Raw genomic sequence first — 21,220 nt, forward strand, 5'->3', positions numbered from 1 at the left:
GTTATTAAGCTATCGATGTTATGAAAACTTACTGCTTGAACCACTTGCATTGTTACGCTGTCGAGACTGGGCTAACGGTATGGACTTGTTCATGTAAATAAGGCGTTATATTTACGCTCCTTTTTTAATTATATTTATAGCCTGAACGTGAAACCTTCTTTAAAACCATTTTCAGTAGCTTCCAAATTCAGAACAATTCACGTCAGCTCCTCGTTCATTGAAGCTATTTTAGTTGAACTGACAGTATAACAAAACCTCAATAAAAAAAACGGGTAAATCCAGTGTTGCATTGTTTATTAAGTGCAACTAAGATATTTCAAAGTTATTGACACTTCGTAAATTATTAATTGTAGTCTTCTAATGAATTCGGCGGTGTGTTTAACCCATAAAACATAATAAATGTTTGTATAAGTGCCTGAAAGGCATTGTGGTCAATAATTATGCCTCCCTATTTACCCGCGCAGATCCAGGGGGGGCAGAAACAACACAACATGGCCCCTGTGACCAAAGCCCTGAGGAAATTATCAGCAGACAGATGAGTGAACCGGGACGATTTGCCTATGCCGGACTGTGTGGCGTGTCTCTGGGACAGTTGTTTACTGGTAATGAAAACAGGTAATCCAAGGCCGAGGAGGACAAATGTCCCAATGATGCTATTAGAAACTACACAATAAAATGAGGACAAATACTAGAGTTTTCTCTGACATTATTGCTTTGAAGACTAATTAGAATGGCATTCAATTGGATTGAATTGTATGTATTTTGATTGACATACAGTATAATTAAAAATACTTTAGTGAAACGTTATATCTTAATGCTCCAATAGGAACTGAATGTTTTGCATATTACCCCCAGCTAAAGCATGATGCTACAGCCTATGCAAAAAAATAACTGTCATAAAGCCTAAAGTCCATACCCCCCCCAAAAAAAAACATTGTGCTTTTCCATATCAGTGCATTCAGAGGCCAATACCTGCAAGGCTTGGTTCGCTGGCTAGACCTGGATGAGTCTGTGATGCCCGTTATGGGTGCCTTCCTGTCAGGCGTGGGCTTTGAGGGTTCGGACACATTCATGTCTATCCTGCAGGCTGAACATCTGATGGCTGCTGGCGCCTTCCCCATTATACAGGTATTACTGTAATATGAAACACAATTAGATTATGCTCCAGAGTCTCCACTTTGCTGTTCTTTTCTTGCCGCCCTCAATCTCCGTCTCAGATAAAATGTTGATAAATAATGTTAATAAGATCTTTTGTATGTGGATAAGAGGGTGAAACAATAAAATACTTGAAAATGTTTCTGTGTAGATAGTCCCTCAATCTCCACTTGGATAAAATGTTGAGAAGTAAACATAAATGAGTCCCCAGTATTGAAGTCATGTTTAAATAGACTAAATGCACTGTTTCTATCTTTAAACATTTTTTTTTCTGAATTGCAGGACCTGGTATCTTTCTCTGTCAAAGATGGTAAGAAACCTTACTGATAGAATTTTGTACAAAAAAGTAAGATCCTTGCTGTGAGACCTGCGTGTTAACCACTCGCCCACCATGCAGCCCTCTTCCATTATTTATAAACTCTAAATTCATTCATTTATTTTCTACCGCTTATCCTCACAAGGGTTGCAGGGGGTGCTGGAGCCTATCCCAGCTGTCTTTGGGCGAGAGGCGGGGTACACCCTGGACTGGTGGCCAGCCAATCACAGGGCACATATAGACAAACAACCATTCACACTCACATTCATAACTATGGACAAATTTGGAGTCGCCAATTAACCTAGCATGTTTTTGGAATGTGGGAGGAAACCGGAGTACCCGGAGAAAACAGAATCTAAATATAAATGATTAATTCCTGGGTTAATCTGTCACCATCATAAAACCATTATTAATTGTGTAGGTAATGTTTTACCACATCAAATACTATAACAACTTAGCAGTCATACAATTGCAAAAAGTGAAGTTAAACATGATTAGCTAATTTGCTACAAAAGACATATTGTTTTTTATTTTTTCAACCTGACAAATCGCTCCCAAAGATGTATTTATACGTTTTTTATGTTTTTTTTTTAAAGAGGTGATGATGCAATTCCACAATAGAAGAGATCATGTTCGGGATGCATCTCTCCCATAGAATTACATGCACCGCAGCAATGTAATCTATGACTCCTGACACACTGTATATATTTTTCTAACTGGTTCTCTCAGGTCACTATGACGCCAGAGCGAGGGTGCTCATTCGTCACGTGAGCTGTCTGCTTCGAGTGTCCGTGCGACAGCTGGAAGAGTTTGAGGAAACCCTTGGAGAGAGGCTGAGGGAAGGCGGAGAGGAGACCGAGTAAGTTGATTTTAAGATACGGATCCTGTTAAAGTGCTATAAAGTATGTATTTTTTTTTTTTTTTGCATTAGTGATGAATGGAACTATTATTTACCAGGGAGGAGTGCTCCCGGCGACTGAGGAGAGAAAGAAGACGGAAATTACGGCGCTACCTCCTTATTGGACTAGCAACAGTTGGTGGAGGGACCGTGATTGGTGATTATGCATTCATACATCCATTTTGTATGCTATTAATCCAGTGTATGGAGAGATCAACCTGTCAATCACAGGAAACAGTCGTTGTCTATCACAATCATCCATGTGGACAATTTGAGACGTCCATTTCCAATTTTGTTCCCCTCAGAGATCTTATAAAAAACCTGCATCAGTACATTATGAACTGTATTTGCACAGCCTTGTTATATAACTAGTACTCTATCAGTAAACACTTCTGTCACCTATAAGTACACAATTTCCTAAGTATTAAAAACTACTTCTAATTATCCTGACTATCATGTTCTCTGTCAGGTGTTACTGGCGGGCTGGCAGCCCCCTTGGTGGCAGCAGGGGCCGGCGCTGTGCTCGGGGCCGGAGGGGCTGCAGCTCTGGGTTCAGCCACTGGCATAGCAATCATGGCCTCCCTGTTTGGAGCAGCCGGGGCAGGACTGACCGGTAGGTGCAAAAAAAAAAAAAAATTTGAATGTCTCATTCTGCAACCTTTTATTATTATTATTTTTTTGTTTCCTCATCAGGTTATAAGATGAATAAGTGTGTGGGGGCAATAGAGGAGTTTGAATTCCTGCCACTGAGTTCTGGAAAGCGTCTTCACGTCACTATAGCAGTGACAGGGTGGCTCTGCAGTGGGAAATACAGTAAGTGTTTGTAGCTGTATGATTTATAGTAGTAGATCAACACTAATTTAGTAATTAGCAATAGCATTCATTTTCTACTGCTTATCCTCGGGGGTGCTGGAGCCTATCCCAGCTGTCTTCGGGCGAGAGGCGGGGTACACCCTGGACCGGTCTGGTGGCCAGCCAATCACAGGGCACATATAGACAAACAACCATTCACACTCACATTCATACCTATGGACAATTTGGAGTCACCAATTAACCTAGCATGTTTTTGGAATGTGGGAGGAAGCCGGAGAAAACAGCGGAGAACATGCAAACTCCACACAGAGATGGCCGAGGGTGGAATTTAACTCGGGTGTCATAGCTGTGAGGCCTGCATGCTACCCACTAAACCACTGTGCAGCGATATCAGTTACATTTAAAGTTTGAGAATTTTTGAGCCATGAACTACTACTACTACGTGTACTTAACATGGAAATGACTCAACATGGAAATGCTGTTTAAATTAGTCCTCCCTACTTTATGCATTTTGAATATTTATATGTAGTAAAAAAAATACATTTGCACACCTCCTTGGTGTTTTTCTGGCGCTCCCCAGGGTGTAATTCAGCTCCCAAGGTGAATAAAATCAGACCTACAAGCTCACTTCAGAATGACTAAACCAAAATGACTAAATTCATGTAAAAAAATCTCCTCTGATATAACTCAGGGGTGTCAAAAAATAGTTCCCCTTTAATTTAGAACTGCTAATCGCTCCCCGCCAGGCTCCTTCCAGGCCCCGTGGTGCAGCCTCGGAGATTGCGGTGAGCAGTACTGCCTGGTGTGGGAGTCACGTTTCCTCAGGGATCTGGGCTCAGCTATGACCTCGCTTTTGGACGGACTGGTCAGCATGGTGGCTCAGGAGGCCCTGAAGTACACCGTGCTCTCAGGTTGGAGGAATACACCTGAAACATCTGAATAAGTTTAAAACTTATTTGACACATCATGGCTGTCTCTAGGTATTGTGACAGCTCTGACTTGGCCCGCCTCCTTGCTGGCTGCTGCCAGTGTCATCGACCATCCCTGGTGTGTGTGCCTGAACCGCTCCGCCGAGGTGGGGAAGCACCTGGCTCAGGTTCTGAGGAGCAGACGGCAGGTAAGAATGCTTCTTGTCAGCTGTCATAACTGTTGGTTTAGCATCCCATTATAATAAGGATTTTCATTGTGTGTCGCAGGAATCAAAAGCGAAAACAAAGATTGGGGAGGGCCGAAAATTGTACAAATTATGCTCTAGACCAGGGGTTCCCAAAGTTTACCAACTCAGGGGCCACTTGAAAATCTAAAAAATGCCCATGGCCCACCTTTGTCCTATAAACAGTATAAACAGTAAATTGACGAAATGCTGTGTTCTCAGAGCACTTAACTTAATAATAATAATAATAATAATTGTTATTATTTTTATTATTAATATAATGATATAATAATAATTATTATAATTATATAATAATAATAATTATTATTATTATTATATAATAAGAATAATAATATCATTTTTATTAAGTTAAGTGCTCTGAGAATGCAGCATTTCGCCTATGTACTTTATTATTTTATTACTTAATTTTTTATTTACTTTTTATTTAATATTTTACTTTTTATTTACTTAATATTATAATAATATCATATAATTATTATATAATAATAATATTATATATTATTATTAATATATAATAATATGTACGATGTAATGTATAATATATATTACGATATTATTATTATTATTATTATTATTATTATTATTATTATTATTATTATTATTATTATTATTATTATTATAAGATTCAGGATTGAAATAAAAGCAGAGGGATAAAGGAAGCCCAAATGTTTAATTATTGGTGTACACACAAGACAGAATTAATTGTCATACTTTTCATAACTGCATCCAAGACTGGCATGATGACCAGAGAGCTACGTTCCATTCATAAACTATATAAGGTTCCTAAAATATTGTGACAGGTCAATAACCCTCAATAGGGTATTACTTGGGCATATAAATATTTTTTTTATTGTGCAATAAATATTTTACAATAAATATAATTAAAAATAATAATATTTGCAAAAATGAATCATATTTTTAATGACCTCTCATGGCCCACCAGGGGGCCGCGGCCCACACTTTGGGAATCACTGCTCTAGAAAGTCAGTTTTTCAGAGACTAGGCAGGACTCAGTTGTATTATGTTCTCCGAAGATAGACTTATAGCAACCCTGCTTATGAATGAACGTTTACCCCCCCCCCCCCCCCCCCCCAAAAAAAAATGAAGTGCCTTGTGTATTTGAAGGGGAAGCGGCCTGTCAGTCTGATTGGTTTCAGTCTCGGGGCCAGAGTCATCTACTTCTGTCTTCAGGAGCTTGCCAATGATCAAGGTATGAACATCAAATGTGCGCCCCCTTTTCCCATTGTGTGAAACATACTCACTAGTGGCACTTTTGGCAGGCAGTGAAGGCGTCGTGGAGGATGTGGTCCTGCTGGGGGCCCCCGTGGACGGCTCGGAGAAGGCCTGGGAGAGAATTACACGGGTGGTGGCTGGAAAAATAGTCAACGGGTACTGCAGGTATAGGAATATTCACATTTTACAGTATCAGTGTTTTTTTTTGGTTGTTTACTTGATTGAATTATGGCCGACTCACATTTCTTTCTTGTCCTTGTCCGCGTGTCAGAGGGGATTGGCTCCTGGGATTCTTGTACAGGAGCTCAGCTGCACAGCTGTGCGTTGCCGGGCTACAGCCAATCAGCATCACCGATCGCCGTGTTATCAATGTAGACCTCTCGTCTGTGGTGAGTCACAGCTTTTATTTTAAAACAGCCACTGAAGTGTTCTTATCGTGTTTTTTTTTTTTTTTCCTTCCACCGAGTGCACGCCGACACTTGATAGTTCAAGTGTAAAATATCACATCCATCAGTCTGCAAATGAAGAGACTCTTGGAAGGAATTGTGTCTGAAATGAATGGAGCCTTGACACCAGACATTTTAAATATTCATTTGTGATGGTGGGGTGTACGGTGGACAAGTGGTTAGCACACAGGCCTCACATCGAGGAGACTCAAGTTCGATTCCACCCTCAGACATCTCTGTGTGGAGTTCCAAAAACATGCTAGGTTAATTGGCGACTCCAAATTGTCCATAAGGCTGCACGGCAGTGAAGTGGTTAGCACACAGGCCTCACAGCGAGGAGACTCAAGTTCGATTCCACCCTCGGACATCTCTGTGTGGAGTTCCAAAAAAATGATAGGTTAATTGGCGACTCCAAATTGTCCATAAGGCTGCACGGCGGTCGAGTGGTTAGCGCGCAGACCTCACAGCTAGGAGACCCGGGTTCAATTCCACACTCGGCCATCTCTGTGTGGAGTTTGCATGTTCTCCCGGTGGGTTTTCTCTGGGTACTCCGGTTTCCTCCCACATTCCAAAAACATGCTAGTTTAATTGGCGACACCTAATTGTCCACCCCGCCTCTTGCCCGAAGACAGCTGGGATAGGCTCCAGCACCCCCGCGACCCTTGTGAGGAAAAAGCGGTAGAAAATGAATGAATGAATGAATTTGTCCATAGGTATGAATGTGAGTGTGAATGGTTGTTTGTCTATATGTGCCCTGTGATTGGCTGACCACCAGTCCAGGGTGTACCCCTTTAAAAACAGACTTTCTATGAGTAGTTTACAAAGCATTATTCATTCTTTTGTACTGGCCAGGTTATGAAAACAGTCATTCCTATTCTCATCCGTGGGAGGTACCTGTTGGTACCACCTGTTGGTACCACCTGTTGGTACCACCAGTTGGCGGTGTTATGCCAGATTTTTCGAATGTAAAATAGGTTTCTTTTTGACTCATCACTGCATTAAAAGGACATTTCTATTCACCAGGTTAAAGGTCACTTAGATTATATGCATCAAATGGACACCATCTTGGTGGCAGTAGGCGTTCCCACCAAGGAGGTCCCCGGAGCCTCCTTTGAACTTCCTCAAACTGTAACCATTACAGAGGCCACCGTGGACCCCTCTGACCAAACCCGAAATCCGACACCCGAGTGTGTCGATGAGGAGACAACGGCGACAGGCGACGGCTGGGACATTCCCGATATCTCAGACCTGTTGGACTCAATTCATAGTGATGAGTCCAGGTGTCCACATAGAGCCAAGAACAATAGAGCGCTGTCATCACAGGAGAGCACCGCTAACTGTGGACCTGCTGCTTTTAATGATAGTGAAGAGGCTGATAATGACACTGTGTCATGGAGCTGGGATGATGATGATGCACACTGGACGACAGACCACGGGGGGGCAAACGTGTAAGGAGGCTGTAATTGGACCTATTTCGTTTTTTTTTTTGTATCCAACATTTGTTGGAGAAAATATGAATTTTAAGAGCCTGGTCTCCTTACAGTTGAGTAGGACTGCATTTTTAAGGGACTCAAGGATGAATGCAGATCGACATGCAGGACTCGGGGTGCAAGTGGAACCAAAAAAAATGGGGGAGACACAACTGCTATGCCCGTATAGTTTGTAGACTAATCAGAATTCACTATTAAAATAGGATTCCTTCTTTATAAGTGGAATATTTCCATAGTTAGAGCATAGAAAACGTGTTTTCTATCTTCTAAATAACATTATTAGAGCCTTGTAGACATGAAATAGCACCCCAACAGTCCCCTTTACACTCTTATTAGTCAATATAGTACAAATAGAAGTATAAATAAGACATATAAGCTCCCTAGCAGAGCGGTAGGTGGACAGGAAGTGATGTCAGAGTTGAGTTTCAGCATGGTACCGGTAACAGCTACAATAGTATCTTGTGGGATTTTTTGCTATGGATCGTTCAAATCGGTAATAAAAGACTGCAATCAAGTCTGGTGTTTGTGTATCGCTGTCATGCGGGCATGCATTCTCCAGATCCTCCAGAGTCTGGTCACGGCCAGAGAGCACCTGGCGTTGGGGTTTGAGGGCTAATTGAACCTTGTCCTGTTCTGCGGGATCCATGTGATGGCTGGATTATGTGTGAGCAATATGGATGGCAGTTCAAAACAGTTTTAATGGAGAAGGACAACCAGAGGGAAAAGGTGCCAAAACAGGATGGGCACCATGGAAAAAACCAGAAGACCAAAATTACAAACAAAGGATGCTACCATGGGAGCTGGACGGGCTACTGGTCTGCAACAACAACAACAAAACAAAAATGTGTAGCACGGGTACCGAATAATCCAGTGCCAGCAAGCTGCAGCTGAGAGGACAATGAAGGGCGCTAATGAGGAGCAATGAAGGGATCCATTAGCTCCGCCCAGCTCAGGAGTGAGCATCTGAAAGGTCAACAGAGTGGGTAAGAGTCACACAACAAAACACCACTGAATAATGAACATAAACCCATAGGAATTGACCCGTGGCACCGAACCTCCACCATATTACCTGGAATTGACTTCACATTTTCTCATCTATTTGGTCAGTTAAACTTAATTTTATCGCTCAGTCAGTCCAGTGTGACCACCTGATTGGGTAGAAGAAGAGGCAGGTTTATCCCAGCATGCTCGGCGTCCAACAAATTCACTGCATCCGTAGCAGTGACCGGCAAGGGCGTAGTGTCCGAAGCCAGGGGTGACTGGGGTTCACTGCAGATGTTGGGTTCTCCTGAGTTTCGCAGGGACAATGATAGCGCCGGTGAGGGTTGCCTGGGTGAACGTAAGGAGGCGGAGCAGGGTAAGAGTTTCCCCAACGCTTGCTTGAAGTCCCTCATGAAGAGTGGGTAGATGATGGGATTCATGGTGCTGTTGCAGTAGCCCAGCCACGTGATGGCGTCGAAGAGCGCCAGGGGGATGCACTCGCACACTGCCTGAAGAGATACAGTTAAATACTGCATTTTAAATTCTAAATGTCTTATAAATGTCATATTTATTTATTTGTAATATTTACTCTTCTGCTAAGAATGCACCACATTGATCTCCATTAAATATATCTCCACCTCGCCTGCCGGAGGAGGAGCACTCATTGTCGGACACACTTTATCAGAAGCACAGCTGGTGCCGTGGAGCTGAGGAGAACCGGGACTCAAGGGCGCTGCGTCCATCTCGCCTGCCCGAGGAGGAGCACTCATTGTCGGACACACTTTATCAGAAGCACAGCTGGTGCCGTGGAGCTTAGGAGAACCTGGACACAAGGGCGCTGCATCTACCTCGCTTGCCGGAGGAGGAGCACTCATTGTCGAACACACTTTATCAGAAGTACCGCTGGTGCCGTGGAGCTTAGGAGAACCGGGACGCAAGAGCGCTGCGTCCACCATGCCTGCCCAAGGAGGAGCACTCATTGTCGGACACACTTTATCAGAAGCACCGCTGGTGCCGTGGAGCTGAGGGGAACCGGGACTCAAGGGCGCTGCCTCCACCTCGCCTGCCTGAGGAGGAGCACTCATTGTCGGACAAACTTTATCAGAAGCACCGCTGGTGCCGTGGAGTTTAGGAGAACCGGGACGCAAGGGCGCTGCGTCCACCTTGCCTGCCTGAGGAGGAGCACTCATTGTCGGACACACTTTTTCAGAAGCACAGCTGGTGCCGTGGAGTTTAGGAGAACCGGGACGCAAGGGCGCTGCGTCCACCTCACCTGCCTGAGGAGGAGCACTCATTGTCGGACACACTCTATCAGAAGCACCGCTGGTGCCATGGAGTTTTGGAGAACCAGGACGCAAGGGCGCTGTGTCCATCTCGCCTGCCCGAGGAGGAGCACTCATTGTCGGACACACTTTATCAGAAGCACAGCTGGTGCCGTGGAGCTTAGGAGAACCGGGACACAAGGGCGCTGCGTCCATTTTGCCTGCCTGAGGAGGAGCACTCATTGTCGGACACACTTTTTCAGAAGCACAGCTGGTGCCGTGGAGCTTAGGAGAACCGGGACTCAAGGGCGCTGCGTCCACCTCGCCTGCCTGAGGAGGAGCACTCATTGTCGGACACACTTTATCAGAAGCACAGCTGGTGCCGTGTAGCTTAGGAGAACCGGGACGCAAGGGCGCTGTGTCCACCACGCCTGCCCAAGGAGGAGCACTCATTGTCGAACACACTTTATCAGAAGCACCGCTGGTGCCGTGGAGCTGAGGAGAACCGGGACTCAAGGGCGCTGCGTCCATCTCGCCTGCCCGAGGAGGAGCACTCATTGTCGGACACACTTTATCAGAAGCACAGCTGGTGCCGTGGAGCTTAGGAGAACCGGGACACAAGGGCGCTGCATCTACCTCGCTTGCCGGAGGAGGAGCACTCATTGTCGGACACACTTTATCAGAAGTACCGCTGGTGCCGTGGAGCTTCGGAGAACCAAGACTCGATGGCGCTGCGTCCACCTCGCCTGCCTTAGGAGGAGCACTCATTGTCGGACACACTCTATCAGAAGCACCGCTGGTGCCGTGGAGTTTAGGAGAACCAGGACGCAAGGGCGCTGTGTCCATCTCGCCTGCCCGAGGAGGAGCACTCATTGTCGGACACACTTTATCAGAAGCACAGCTGGTGCCGTGGAGCTTAGGAGAACCGGGACGCTAGGGCGCTGCATCCACCTCGCCTGCCTGAGAAGGAGCACTCATTGTCGGACACACTTTATCAGAAGCACTGCTGGCGCTGTGGAGCTTAAGAGAACCGGGACGCAAGGGTGCTGCGTCCACCTCGCTTTCCTGAGGAGGAGCACTCATTGTCGGACACACTTTGTCAGAGGCATAATCTTGCCACAACATCTGTAGTGGAAATGTTGTCATTACACGTTTTTTCCACAGTGAGCACTGTGGATCTCTCAAACCTCCGGGGACGCAAAACGTATCCGACATTAATGCACCTCTCCCTGCAAGCATGCGGGATATTTTACGATATTTTTTTAAAAAGTCCCAAGTAAAATGCCGTTGACAGATGAAAATGTTTTTCTTTTGCTCCAATAACTTCTGCCTAAGCTTTTTTCATAAACACACCAGCAGATCTTGTGGAAGGGCAGAGAGCGTGTCGAGCCAACAGCCACGCCCATAAGGAACTCCTCCTCTGTGACATCACAAAGGAGCAGTTTTGCAACGCCCTCTGAAACCAAGCGTTTTGAACCATCCCAAACTTCTTTCAGTGCTCACACAAACCTCATTATCTGAAACTTCTGCATGGTTTAACACGACAATACAACATTTTAACTACATTTATAGGTCAGAAAAGTGGAAAAAAAGCATAATAGGTCCCCTTTAAAGCACAATGACAAATCATTGAATTCTCCATTAAAATGGGAGTTCATGCATGCTAGTGTGCACCACAGTGATAATAATAAAAACTGCATGAATATTAGATTTAAAAAGGAGACAGCTGCTAAAGGAAAACGTCCAATACAATCAAGATGATAAGATGGTGGTGGTGGGAGTGGAATAGAACACCACATTGAGTGTGAAAAGGAAGGCGAGTGCAGGCATAGTCGAGCGTGTGTATGCTATGTGATGCAGTGTGAGTGTGTGTGTATATGTGTGTGCGAATAAGTGAGAGAGAAAGAGAGAGCGCACAGATGGGAAGTAAAACAAAAAAAATGTCTGGAGCATCGTAAGCTTGAAAAAAAAAAAACACGAGTGTAATTACCAATTTAGATGGAGCTGCAAAATGAAAAACAATCAACAAGTGAAGGAGATGAATAAGGAGTATAAGTGGTGACTCTTAGAGTGTTTTGCTTTGGGGGAATGAGTCACAGCTAAAATGCCAATCTACATTGTATGTCTGTGTCTATGACTTGGCTCGTACAAAAATAGAGTGGTATCCAAGGTTGTTTTTTTTTTTTTTTTTTTTTGCTCGGATGCTTGGCTGGCGGACTTGTTGCGTGTATTTAAACACCATAATGGTTGCAGATACATATTCATGTGAGGGAAGTGACAAAACAACCTCTGACTCACCGGGACACCACCGACTCTTTTGCATGAACTAACCAAGAAATGAATGGATAATATTATATCACGATATTGTTTAAAATTTTTTTCGACAAAAAATTATCCCCATTCATTGTCATTGATTTACCATCCTCCATGTTTTGTTATAGCAAAATAATGGAATTTTTAACACTTCTTATGCAGTCGGCAAAAATTTTTTACATGCTACGACATATTATAGTCCACAATTCGTTTAGTAATCGCCCACAGTGCATTTATACTGACCTGAGCCATATTGGTGATGAAAAAAGGTAGCCAAGTGCAGAAGAAGAGTCCCAGAAGGACTCCCAGCGTCAAGCTGGCCTTCAGCGCCCTGCGACCTTGTCTGTGGGCTAGGCGACGCTCGCTGTTCACTGACGGCTACAGGCAAAAAAAATAATAATAATAATAATAACCAGAGCAAGGCTTCATCATCAAAATGCATTGAATTCTATTCAACTGTACAAAATACAAGTTATAACATTCCTGGAATTGTCTGAAACCCTCAAAATGGATCCCTAAGCCTGGTCGGACTTCGGATTTGGTTGCTTATGCACAAGCACAATATGTTTTCATGGGTGACTATAGTTCCATGTCCCAAGAACCAGATTTGGCCGCAGAAGACCAGGTCGCCTACGCACCCGCCCTTGACCACCACCCAACACACATTGCACCGGACCCTTATGCTTGCCCCCGTAGGTGGTGGGTCTACGAGGGGGAGATCCCGTGTGGATACAGGCGGCTGAAATGAGTTTCCTCCGTAGGGTAGATGGACACACCCTAAGATATAGGGTGAGGAGCTCAGTTATCTGGGAGGGGCTCAGAGTAGAGCCGCTTCTCCTTCACATCAAGAGGAGTCAGTTGAGGTGGCTCGGGCATCTAGTCCGGATGCCTCCCGGACGCCTCCCAGGTGAGGTGTTCTAGGCATGCCCAACCGGAAAAAGCCCCCGGGGCAGACCTAGGACACGCTGGAGGGACTATGTCTCCGGGAACGCCTTGGTGTCCTCCCGGTGGAGCTGGAGGAGGTGGCCGGGGACCGGGAAGTCTGGGCTTCCCTACTAAGACTGCTGCCCCCGCGACCCGGAGCCGGATAAGCGGAGGAAAATGGATGGATGACTATAGTTATGCATGTTAGTTAACAACTAGAACCAGTGTGTGTACTTACCGGTAGATTCTGCGACACCGATGGCTGTTGGTGGCTGCAGTCATCTCCGTCTTGCTGAGCTGTACCCCCAAGTGAAGGAGGCCTGGATGGTTCCCCGAGAGAAGGGTGAGGGTGCGGCGGATGGCTGAGGGCGGCCACCCTCTTGGCTTGTCTACGAGCTGCCAGGAGAATCCGACAGTATGTGAAGCAGATGGCGCCGGAAGGCAAGAAGAAGGTGAGCACGGACACCACCAGAGCAAAGGGCAGGGTGACCTGCAGGCGGCACTGGAAGTATAGTCCTCCAGGGGGTGAGACCTGGAAGTAGGACGCCGGGTACAGCGAGTTTGAGCTGACGTTGCCGACTCCGGGAGTCGGCGGCTGGCCGCTTGGGTTGCCCAAGCTGTGCCACTTCATCTCGATGGGCAGGAAAGACGCCAGCGCTGCCAACCCCCAGGCGGCACCCACTAGGAGCAACGCCCGAGGGAGGGTCATCCTCTGCTTGTACCGCAGTGGCGAGATAATGAAGACATAGCGATCCAAGCTAATGACACACAGATTGAGAATGGAGGCGCTGCAACACATGACGTCGAAGCACAACCAAACAGGGCAGAAGGCCGGCCAGAGCACCCAGGCCCCGCACAGAACATTCAGCATGGCTGGGGGCATGACCACCAGCGCCACCATGAGGTCCGACAAGAACAAGGACACCAGGAAACAATTAGAGGTGCAACGTAAGGAGCGGTGTGCAAACACCAACGCAATGAGCAACACATTTCCACACACGGTGATGAGAATAATAACAGTCAGCAGGAAGGCCAGCAACCAGGGGCCGCTTCCGTTGATGTTCCAGACGCCAGTGTTCGGAAAACTGCTGTTGTAGCTTCCAATAGAACCAGCTTCTGACATGGTGCAGCTTGGGAACACTTGGTAAACCACTCTGGATGTTTTCATAAAAAAGAAGGGATTAATCTTGTTCGTCCATGGAGATGAAAACCAGAATTCCCCCACAAGTCCAAAAGATGGGCAAGAAAGGCTGGAAATTCCTCAAGATTCCAATTCAGCACTGAGAGCTGCTGGAGCTCTGCCTGCACTTCTTTCTATTCCAGCAGATGCTGCCAAGCGACACAAACGTCAGTCTTTCCTACAAAAAGCTATCACACAGGTATCATTGTCCTTGTTCCGCTGCATTAAGAGCCCCCCGTCCTCCGGCTCCCGTTAATCCCTGTGCCGGCCACTCCAGAGCGCATCCTCGGGGGAGGAGAGAAGGAGTGTGTCAAAGCATAGGGCTGTTAATGCAGGAGCATGCACCATCATAGCCAAGACATGCTAATTGGACATGATGGGGATTTGTGTGGGTGGATGCTGGTTGCCCATGTTTGGTCACGGTGTTTCAGACGAGTAGATCATCTTTACTTTTTCACACTTATGAGGATGCTTATTCTGAAAGCATAATTAAGACACCAAAAATGATGCTACTTGGTTTAAAATGTCAAAAAAAAATTAAAATAAAATTAAAAAAGTATATTATTACTAGAATATCAGCAATGTATAAATAATATGTTTTAATACTATACTATAATATATACTATAATACTATACTATATATTCTCCCGTCAAAGTGCTTTTGCTCTTTGTTCAGGCTGCATTAGTAAATAAGAATTTGTTCTTAAATTGATTGCCTGGGTAAATAAAGGTTTTTAAAAAAAATAAATGCAAATAAATAAATAAAAAATACTATAACAAATGTTATTATTGGGCTATAAAAAATGTAGAATGCCTAAATAAAACATCTTTGCACTTATTTATACATTTTTATATAGTTACTTTTATAGTTTGAAAAACAAATACTGCAGCAGTTTAGTATCAATTTTCATCTAATAACATGTCAAAACCACAACTGTTATTATTTTTGGCGCGGCTGTGTCACAGGTTATTGTCTCCCTGTGCAATCTAGTCGTAGCACACACGTTCCATGGTTTAAAATGTCAAATAAATAAATAAATAAAATAAAAAATAAAATAAAATGTAAAAAAATATATTATTACTAGAATAGCAGCAATGTATTAATAATATGTTTTAATAATACTATAATATATACTATAATACTATACTATATATATACTACTGTACTATACTGTACTTGTTCAGGCTGCATTTGTTCTTAGATTGATTGTCTGGGTAAATAAAGGTATTTGAAAAAAAATAAATGTAAATAAATAAATAAAAAATACTATAACAAATGTTATTATTGGACCATAAAATAGCATATTATCTTAGCATCTTATTCATACATTTTTATATAGTTACTTTTATAATTTCAAAAAATACTGCAGCAGTTTAGTATCAATATTTATCTAATAACATGTCAAAACCATAACTGTTATTACTTTTGGCGCGGCTGTGTCACAGGTTATTGTCTCCCTGTGCAATCTAGTCGTAGCTCACACGTTCCATTTTATTGCCTGGTTTAATACGAAATGACTGAGAATAATTACTAATCTTGGAATTAAAATTTTTCCACTTAGCCGCTGCAATTTGTTTGTACACTAGGTTGGGAATCACTGGTCTCGAACCTTTTTTTTATCCACGGCATGTTTTTATTAATTGGAAAAAACTTGCCGCACACAGCTAACCACCTCACGTGCATCACTAAGTCTATTGGAGGAACGAGGCAATCAGGTACGTGTTGCCACACGGACGAATATTACATTGCTCTGCCGGTCTTTAAACCACAGACACTCGACAATAACGTAATATTTTCAGAAAATGAATCACCGGTCTAGAAGACTTCGAGTGGAAGGGGCGAACAAACCTTTTCCCTGACTGACTTATAAGTATAAAATATACCTAAACTCACTTATTTGTTCATCTAATACGCATAGAACACAGCTGTCTGATTTCTTAGTGTCGTCAGGATTAATTAAACGCTGCATTGTTCATGTAATGATGTGTTCAAGAACACTGGTAACTATGGGACAGACAAATGCTCCTTTATTGGTCTGCTACCACTGTGATGATATCCCTCATTTGCATTTATTTGTCAAGACAAGACAAGATAACCATCATAGCTGTTTTGGTATTGCTTTTATTACATAAACTGGGCCATACTGGGAGACGGTCTGTGTCCAACAAGTGGACATCGGCATCCAATAGGAGACGAGTGCAAATGTTGACTTGTCACACAAGCCAAGCATTTCAAAAAAATAAAAAAAGACAATCCCTCCATGCCTTGAGGCTATTGAGCCTGTTGGACAAAACACATATTGGTAACATAAATGGCATCAAAAGTCACGTTATATACAGTGGTGTGAAAATATGTTTGCCCCCATCCTGATTTCTTTTTTTTTATTACTCTTTTTATATTTTGGAATGTGTGTGTAAAAGTAACACTGTCTTTCAGGAAAAGAATATCATACCAACAGTAAAATATGGTGGTGGTAGTGGGATGGTCTGTTTTGCTGCGAGTTTCATTTTCAATTATAAACTGCATTTAGTGTTCAGTTGTGTTTTCATTGACTACTATTTAAATTTGTTTGATGATTTGAACCATTTAAGTGTGACAACCGAGCCCAAAAAATAAGACCTCAGGAAGGGGACAAACAACTGATGCAATGTGTGGTTGTAGACCATCACCATGTATCCCACCAGGCATAAATGCATAAATAAGGGATTTTTATTATTATTATTTCTCATGCATAAATAGATGGCGGACCATTTGGAGTGTAGTTGCGCTCCCTAGTGGTCAACTACAGCTTGACATGAAATTCAAAAAGCACTGTAGCTAATGTTGTAAACATGTTGTCATACTAACCTTTTTATGCAGCAAGTAATGTAACCTCAGGTCATTCTGACAGTTAGCATAAGCCATTCCGATCCCCATTCCTGAGCCCAGTGTAATGGGCCATGTGTGCCCTAAAAAAAACAAGAAAAAGTCAAAATATAACATAAATACAGCATATAGGCAATTTTTTTTTTTATAATCCACAGCAAAGCCCACTTACGTTTGAAAAAGATGACAGAAAAGACAATTCCTAAGCCCAGCCCTGTGCCTGAAACAAAGTAAAGATGTGCACATTCATTACTAACATAAACAATATAGTTCTATACTGTGTTACTATAAGTGTTGTGGCATTGTTGTTTATATATTTTGGCTCAATTATGCTTGCTTATTATTGAATAAAAAAGGAAATTAAAACATATATCAATATAAATCGATATAACATAAGATAATAGTACAGTAACAATAAAACTAGCAAAGTACTGGAGCCAATAATATAGAAAATATATAAAATGTATATAATATATAAAGAATATTGTATACAGGTCCTAATGCTATTGAATGAGAAAGTGTGACCAAGGACTAGGTCTATACAACTATCTCCATTCAAATAATAAACTGGAAAATATATGAATATACAGTATAAATTATATAAAATAATACTTACACAATTAATTGGCATTTTGCCATAAATAAATGAAAATCTAAATAATAAAAATAATTGTACGTGTATTCACTCAAGTTGACGATTTTTGCTTCAAACCTTGTAAGTGGATTACGATTTTTTCCCCCACAAAGATAGTAAAGCTTTAAGGTTTTATTAGTGTTTAAAAAGTGCATATATATTTATTTTTGCTTGTAAAGATCACAATAATAGCATTGCTCTCGTCTGACTGGTGGACATTGGCTTGCCCTTTATAGCTAGCTAGTTAGCTTCCTGACCACTCAATGACAACAGTGTTTTTTTCCAGCAGGTCTCGAATATTTCATGACAATTAGACGTTAAAATGTGAAATATTTACCAAGCTTAATAACACCATCCGCCAGACATCGGTCCCACTTTTTCCCTAGCTCTTTCTCAGACATGCTGAGCCTTTTTAGCTTGATGCAGAGAGTGGATGTGTCAACGGTTTGACTCTCGTGCTGCTTTCAATGACACTGGTAATGAAATATGAGCTATTCGGTTTAGAAAAAATGGCGACAGTGGGACGCATGCTTGGAATATAATAGAAATAGAATAAAGACAATAATACAAACCTCTTCCAAAACCTGAGGATTTTTTTTTTGATTTTAAGCAGCACTCAGCATGAGTTCGTGTCGATCTTTACCGAGCTCACATGAACGCAGCAGCACTACACAATCCTCGCGATATTATCAACACGTCTCGTAAAGCGTAAATCTTTTTTTTTTAAGTATTATTGTGTTTTATTTTATTATTATTGTGATATTATTGTTTTTATATATTTATATATATAATTAAATAAATATATAATATAATATACAATTAAAAAACAGTATAAAACAGAAAAAGCAGAATTACAGGAACATAAAAGTGCAATTCTACAGAACAATAACATAAATAAGAAAAAGTAAATAACAAAGAAAGGAATGTCCGAGGGATATTGCTTGAAAATAAGAACAACAAAAATAAAAACAATAGAAAACACGTCACTTAAGCTTGTTCTTCAAATGAATTGTTTTTAGAACGTTCTCCAATGTATGAAAGGTTTTTTCCTGTTTTTCTGTTTTTGATTATCAGCTCCAGTGATTCATATCTCTTCAGTTCAGAAGAAAACTGGTGAATAACTCTTACATAACTCTGGATTTGTGAATATGGAATTTTCCTAATAAACAAAGCGTAAGTCAATAACAACGGTTTTCTGTAGTTAAATCTATAGTTTTATTTACATCTCGACTTTATTTGACTGAAATCACAGCAAGTCTACCATATTAAATTTTCCTTAGAGGACAAAGAACTATTTTCGACATAAAAAAAAAAAGTTCAACTGTAAAAACATCAGAGCGCTCCTGTCACAGAGGATCTTTGAATAAGTCAGAACAGAATAAAGCTCTACTCGGACTATAAATCATATTTGCTGTTCCTGTCTTGTCTTCCTCGAAAGCAAATATTGAATTTCCGTGCATAATTAGGAAAATAGACAACTATCATCAATACATTATGAAAAAATGCTGTGGTATAACAGAGTGTCATCCATCCATTGTGAGCACAAAGTCAAGGACAAAGACTTTTCAGTCCTAAAAGTTCCAATGAGATGCCCTTTATATCATTTATTGGACTCGTGTTGAGCATTGTTATCCTGTGTTGTTGCTGGTGCTGTTTGGGTGCCGTCTTCCTTTGCTGCCTCCATTGAGTCTTTGCTGATAGCCAGAAGGTCCCGCAGCTCCTTGTTCTCAATCTGATCAAGATAGTGTAAGAATGCACACTGTTTATTTTTTGTCGTCGTTCACGTGCTGACTTATGGGTCTCCAGTCATATATAATAGTCATGTGTCCCCTACTTAATTGGTTAATTAATGTTATAAACATTTTTATTTTCTGTGGTCAAAAGTTTTACATGAGCACTGATCAATCCTCCATAATTGTTTGCCAATTGTTTGACAATTATAATTATGACAATTGGTAATGCATACCCCATGTTGGTAACCTAAGACAATGAGGCTCTTTGACTCATATTTTTCCAGTATGTCCTTTAAAACCGAAATACAGTTACCTCTAACTGGGCAAGCTTCTCTCGAAGGGAGCAGTAGCGTTGATCGTCCACTTGCATGGCTTGTCTCATCACCTGGCCCATCTCGCATATTCGCTCCACCTGGCTCTGCACTTCCTGTATCAGTGAAGTACAAAAATAAGCATGCATAGTCTTTTAGCAGCCATGGTAAATACACAAATATAGCCACGGTACTTTGGCGTGATCCTCGTGCAAGGACAGAACGGGTTTGGTGTCCAACTCCTTTTTGGCCATCATCAGCTGCAACATCTGCTTACGGTAACGGCCCATGATCAGCTCTAACGTATACTGGTGCTCTTCCAGAGACAGCCACAGCTCTGTGGAGATACAAGACAATGTCAACATATACTGTAAAACAGTGGCAACAAAGTGAATATTTTTAATGAACAAACCTTTGTTTTCCTGCTGGAGTTCCTTGATTTGAGTGTTTTCTTGAGTGAGTAGAACATGAGGCTTGTATTTGATCATCTCCTGGAGCTCTGATGAGTCCTCTGCCTGCTGAGGACAAAGAAAGCAGGGTGTAGGAACAGTTAAAACACTGCGTAAATGTTCCAGTCTATTGCCATATAACACGCTCACTGTGATTACATGACATCCAAGGCTTGGACTACGAATCATTCCTAACTTATCCAGGATCTCTTTATTTTCCGACTTAACCAATCCAAACATTAGTCAAGCTAGGATATTCTAGTCTTGTCATGCAACTGTTGAGGATAGCTTAGTTGCGATATGGATGTAGGTGTAATCAGCATAGCAATGAAAGCTAATGCCAAAATAACAAAAAAGAAGGTAAATAATACAAAATAGGGGACCAAGGACTGAACCTTGAGGGACACCGGGAATGATTTGTGAGCATATATAATAAATGTCAGTATTAATTTCTATATACCATTTAATATGATGAAAAATACATTTGCATTCTAATGCTAACATAACAAATGCATGGTACTGTCAGTTGAGTCAGTGTCAATAATTGGGGATAATTATTGCATATTTAATGTAATCTCCCAAAGTATGGAACCAGTGATGTCTTTACCTTGTCTGGGACAGCATTCCCCACCTCCTTCATGCTCTGCACCCTCTGACTGAGGGCCCCCGACTGCTCGATGAGTCCCTCGGCGGCCGTGTCGTGCTCCTTTAACCTCTCCAGCAATGTCCTAGCATCTCCCAACACTTTCTCCAAAGTGCAGGCCATCTTCTTGAAGATGGTTGGTGTGTTAGCTAAACAAGATCGGTAGCTCACGAAAACAATAACAACAGTAACACTCTTTGCGTTCTTTGTTTGTCAAAGGAGAAGCTCCTATTCTTTCTGTAGATAATATTTCCAATGATTAATGTTTTAATGTTACTAAAACAACAAAACAATGGCTAGCAAACCTTCAAAAATATTACGAAACCCACAATGTCGTCTGTTGTTGCGTGTCGACGCAGTGATGACGTCACCGTCCTCGTCTTCTTCTTTTTCAATCAA

At 42.3% G+C, this 21,220-nt stretch overlaps 3 protein-coding genes across 4 annotated transcripts in view; 1 reads left to right on the forward strand and 2 right to left on the reverse strand.

The window, feature by feature from the left end:
- Window positions 1-8,153, forward strand: part of tmco4 (transmembrane and coiled-coil domains 4) — an 8,329-nt gene extending 176 nt beyond the window's left edge. Inside the window, exons 2-14 of the mRNA XM_058085444.2 lie at window positions 465-615; window positions 954-1,128; window positions 1,438-1,465; window positions 2,201-2,330; window positions 2,429-2,526; window positions 2,839-2,982; window positions 3,063-3,182; window positions 3,929-4,093; window positions 4,163-4,299; window positions 5,482-5,566; window positions 5,637-5,754; window positions 5,861-5,978; window positions 7,059-8,153. Of these exons, the coding sequence (XP_057941427.2) occupies window positions 465-615; window positions 954-1,128; window positions 1,438-1,465; window positions 2,201-2,330; window positions 2,429-2,526; window positions 2,839-2,982; window positions 3,063-3,182; window positions 3,929-4,093; window positions 4,163-4,299; window positions 5,482-5,566; window positions 5,637-5,754; window positions 5,861-5,978; window positions 7,059-7,487 (1,898 nt within the window). The 3' untranslated portion in view covers window positions 7,488-8,153. The remainder of the gene's footprint in view (window positions 1-464; window positions 616-953; window positions 1,129-1,437; window positions 1,466-2,200; window positions 2,331-2,428; window positions 2,527-2,838; window positions 2,983-3,062; window positions 3,183-3,928; window positions 4,094-4,162; window positions 4,300-5,481; window positions 5,567-5,636; window positions 5,755-5,860; window positions 5,979-7,058) is intronic.
- Window positions 8,154-8,637: 484 nt separating this feature from the next.
- Window positions 8,638-14,166, reverse strand: htr6 (5-hydroxytryptamine (serotonin) receptor 6). Its single transcript, XM_058085446.2, has 3 exons — window positions 13,244-14,166; window positions 12,325-12,459; window positions 8,638-9,015 (listed from the first exon to the last, which is right to left on the reverse strand). Exons 1-3 carry the CDS (start codon window positions 14,126-14,128, stop codon window positions 8,656-8,658), a joined length of 1,380 nt encoding a protein of 459 aa, XP_057941429.2. The 5' UTR covers window positions 14,129-14,166; the 3' UTR covers window positions 8,638-8,655.
- A 4,737-nt stretch (window positions 14,167-18,903) lies between these two features.
- Window positions 18,904-21,207, reverse strand: sike1 (suppressor of IKBKE 1). 2 transcript variants are annotated; one of them, XM_078798245.1, is made up of 6 exons: window positions 21,151-21,200; window positions 20,786-20,970; window positions 20,142-20,247; window positions 19,924-20,066; window positions 19,732-19,845; window positions 18,904-19,417 (listed from the first exon to the last, which is right to left on the reverse strand). In XM_078798245.1, exons 2-6 carry the CDS (start codon window positions 20,942-20,944, stop codon window positions 19,286-19,288), a joined length of 654 nt encoding a protein of 217 aa, XP_078654371.1. In that variant the 5' UTR covers window positions 20,945-20,970; window positions 21,151-21,200; the 3' UTR covers window positions 18,904-19,285. The 2 variants fall into 2 exon arrangements, with proteins under 2 accessions (XP_078654371.1, XP_057940161.2); XM_058084178.2 differs by having other exon boundaries at window positions 20,142-20,244; window positions 20,786-21,207.
- Between the last annotated feature and the right edge of the window lie 13 nt (window positions 21,208-21,220).

Source organism: Doryrhamphus excisus, linkage group LG17 (assembly GCF_037039965.1).
Source record: "Doryrhamphus excisus strain RoL-2023G ecotype Guam linkage group LG17, RoL_Dexc_Guam_v1.1, whole genome shotgun sequence".
NCBI lineage: Eukaryota > Metazoa > Chordata > Actinopteri > Syngnathiformes > Syngnathidae > Doryrhamphus > Doryrhamphus excisus.